Consider the following 4,001-nt stretch of genomic DNA (forward strand, 5'->3'; position numbering starts at 1 on the left):
CTAGCTTTTTAGAGGGCAGTACAAAACAAGAGAGTCTCTTTTTAACTATTTAGAAAGTTACTCAGAGGTTCAAGAACACTTTCCATGATCAAGCAAAAAATTACCTAAACTAAAATAAAAGAAATTTTTAATAGTCATAAGCACAAACATAAATCTAAAAATCATCTGTCCAGATTTCACTCACTTGCGTGTCAAGGTGTAAGTACTGGAGTATAGGTTTGGGAAATGGTCACTGCTTGGATTTAGAGAGGTGTTAACTGCCTTGAGGTGATTTGTGATCAAAGGTGAGAAGTTTAGAGTAGATGAGCACATAAACTTCAATGTTTCGCAAGAAGACTGCCTGTCTTTAAAAAATTGGTGTACAACTCTGGTAGAGATGGTGAGTTCTCGCCTAGATTATTGGAAACACTCTGAACATGCTTTTGTCTCTGTGGCAGTCAGAAGTGATGGGCAGGAGAAGTTTTCAGAGTCATCTGACTGAACAAATAATGAATTTTATTTTTGATTCCACATATCTCCAGATGTTACAGCAAGATAAAGTATATGAGGTGGTGTTTTCATTTTCAGTCTTTGCCAGTCAGATTTAGGTATCTGCTTTGTCACACATACCAACCGATTGATTGTCTCTGCTCACCTAGTAAGGACTTTTGGAAGAAGTGTAGTTACCACAGCAGGAAGTACTTTGAGCAGTAAATACTAGGAATCAGGTTCTTGGACAGTGGTCATTAAAAGGCTTGGGGTGAATTTCATGACAGGGAGAAAACGTCTGTGAGAAAGTAACAGCTGGTTTCATTAGATTTTTCTTTCTAATGTTACCTGTTAGTAATAAGATGATAAAAGCAGATAACACTTTAAATTTTACATGAAGCTTAAAGATTTCTAATACTTGCCATGAAACTTAAGTAACACTTCTTTCTCTCTTTCTTATTGCAGTCAGCAACTGTTTCTGATGGAGGTAAGCTAAACCTCGTTTTTACTTTTATAGTAAAAAATAATCAATTTTCCACATTAAGCAACATAATAGGTGGTAAATAATGTGATCTATTACAAGATGTAAGTCTAAAGTGGTGCAGAGCTCTGTGACTTCTTTGGGAACTGTGCCAATGAAAATATTGCAGGATTGTGTTCACATACTTTCACCAGTTTATTTGCATAATATTTTTATGGCACATTTATATATGCATGTTTTTCTTATAGCTAGGCTTCTTCATTCATAAGAATAAAGAGGCAGAGCTGGTAGATTTTCCTGTAATTGGATGGTAGATAAAATCTCATTCTCTGTTTTATTGTCCTTTACATACCCTGTTCACTTTTGAAGAGATGCTCTAGGTTCTAAGTTGCAAGCTGTGTTGATGCATTTATTGAGGTCAAAGTCTTTTAACAGTGTGATGCATTTTGAGAAGGGGGTAAGTAATTTGGTATTTGTACAACCCCAGCATGGAGGTTTTGCACTTCTGGAATACTTTTAAGTAAACTCCTCTTTATTGCACCTAAGCTTGTTTGTTTTGAACATGCCTTTAGTGTTTTAAAGGATGTCCACTCTTTGTTAAACGTTAGAAGATGATTTCTCTGAAGCTTTGAAGTTAATTGAAACAGTTTAAGTGTGCTTCCTTAATAGAATAAAGGAATTTGTATAGTTTAGGGTATGCAGGAGATAGCTTTTCTCCTTGTCTTCCCTGGCAGGAGTTGGTTCACTTGATCCTGCAGAGAAACTCACATACATACATAGTATTACATTTGCTGTTCTTTGACAACAGTACAAGACAATTTTATTACATATAAAATGCAAAAAGGGTCAAACTGTGTTTCTGTAATTAGTGCAGTGAAATTGAAGAAATATTTTGAATGGTAAGGATCACTTTTTTTTATATTACATGCAAATGTAAATGCAAAATTAGTAATACTATTCACAAAACTTCATCATGTCCTAATTTGGCTCCTCACAAGACTAAAACTACATTTGAGAGAAACGTTGCTGTTTTGGTCCTTTTGCCAGAACCATTTTCCAATGTCTGGCTGACTTTGTCAGGTATTTTCCTTCTCTAATGCTGACATAGTCTACTGCTGTACAGTACTTCTGTGTGAATGAGAAGATAAGACCCTATATTGTATCTGTCTTGTCTGGCAGTGGCAATGCAAGAAAAGAGAAAACAGTGTTTATTCTGCTTTCTATTCCTAAAATGTAGTATGTGTTTTTGTGGGAAAAATATTTACTTTCCTCCCAGATGTTACCTGCTTGGTATAACAATCAAAACAAAGCACAGACTTCCTTTTTTTAAAATTAATTAAATTTCAGATACTGAGGGCCAAAAGATTAATCTTTTTTAGCTAAAATGGAATATACTTGTGTCTTGTCTCCATGAGGGTTCTTGTCCTATGTTAATGAAAATTATTTTACTTGTGTTGCATATCCAGTCATAGGAGAGTCACTTCAAGGTTTTTATGCTTACAGCTGAAATTACTTTTGTATCACATTCCAAATCCAGAGATAGCTGTTTTCACAATTAATTCTATACCGCTTTGTGAAGTCATGAAATCTAAGAGCTATGTAGGCTGCAGATTTGAAAGATCAGCCAAGAAGTTATATGCAATTTTCAGCTGAGTTGTATTGCTTATTTTTTCAGTTATTGCAGAAAACTTAACATGAACTCTCTCTTCATTGTTAAATGATACTTAAGGAGAGGAGAGGGTAGTCAAACTATACTGAATAATATTGAATTGGTGCTTAAATACCCAGAAAGTGTGTCGGAAAAATAAGAACCAGAGAGACTGTAACCAGTAAAACTGAAATTAAATAAATTCATAATTAATTTCATTTAGGGCTGCATTGAGTAGAAAGCACTTATTCATGTCTGTATTGCATTTTCTAGCTTTTACTTTTATTGAGCATATCTCAGTGCTGAAATTTTTCCAATCTTCCTTAATCTCACTAATGCATTAATAGATCTGCAGATTTACACATTTTAGGGCATGTCTAGTTCAGAGAAATTTTCATCAGTGTAACCATTAGTACAGCAGTGCATACTTCCCTTCCTAGTCTAAATCTTTATCATCATAGAATCACAAAATGGTTTGAGTTGGAAGGCGCCTTGAAGGTCATCTTATTCTAACCCCCCTGCCATGGACAGGGACACCTCCCACTAGCCCAGGTTGCTCCAAGCTCCATCCAACCTGGCCTTGACACTTCCAGGGACAGGATGTCCACAGTTTCTCTGGGCAAGCTGTTATAGTGTCTCACCACTGTCACAGCGAAAAATTTCTTGTCTAAATCTACACACTTTCAGTTTAAAGCCATTGCTCCTTGTGTCACTCCATGCCCTTGTCAAAAGTCACTCTGCAGCTTTCTTGTAGCCCCTTTAGGTACTGGATGGCTGCTCTAAGGTATCTCCTTCTCTTCCACGTTACTTTACTAATTAATATTAGTATTTGTACATATGACTAGATACTATAAATGCTGTTCTTAATCTTTAGTCTGGGAAGGAAATTAATGTATACAAATAATTCGTATGTGTTTATATACATCCCTTCAGTATAATAGGAGGCACAACAGATCTCTGTACATTTTCTTTCCATGGTCAATGAAGCCTTATGCCCTATGGCTTTTATTGCATTGGAGCCAGGCTCTGGAAACCATCTACCCCTTGTTGTGTTTATTTTGCATGGTTCTCAGCTTGTGCAAGGCTGGGATGTTCTTATCAGCCAAAACTATGCACTTAGGCTTTGCAGGATAAGTAACATGTAGAAGATAGAGGTACATAAATTAGTGCTGCTTCCAGAGATGCTGACCAGGAGCAACTCGTAACTGTAATTGATTTGCTTAATGAATTGCAGGCAATCAGAATACAAACTGTAATAATGCTTAGATGCAAGATCACTGCTATAGATCAACTAATCTGCAGCACCTATGCTCTAGGAATAGCAGAAATGGTTTTATGTTACTGCAGCGACCTGTAATTAGCAGGTTTCTCTTACTTCCCAGCTCAAACTGCCCTTTCCTGCTG

The 4,001-nt window shown here is 36.2% G+C and overlaps 1 protein-coding gene across 1 annotated transcript in view; it reads left to right on the forward strand.

Annotated features, from left to right (window-relative positions):
• Positions 1–921: 921 nt before the first annotated feature.
• RGS12 (regulator of G-protein signaling 12) overlaps positions 922–4,001 on the forward strand; it is a gene marked incomplete at its 5' end in the record, with an annotated part of 44,050 nt that continues 40,970 nt past the window's right edge. Inside the window, one exon of the mRNA XM_009072110.1 lies at positions 922–955. Coding sequence (XP_009070358.1) covers positions 922–955 — 34 coding nt within the window. The remainder of the gene's footprint in view (positions 956–4,001) is intronic.

The sequence above is a fragment of the Acanthisitta chloris genome, unplaced genomic scaffold (genome assembly GCF_000695815.1).
Source record: "Acanthisitta chloris isolate BGI_N310 unplaced genomic scaffold, ASM69581v1 scaffold6053, whole genome shotgun sequence".
NCBI classification, from domain to species: Eukaryota; Metazoa; Chordata; class Aves; order Passeriformes; family Acanthisittidae; genus Acanthisitta; species Acanthisitta chloris.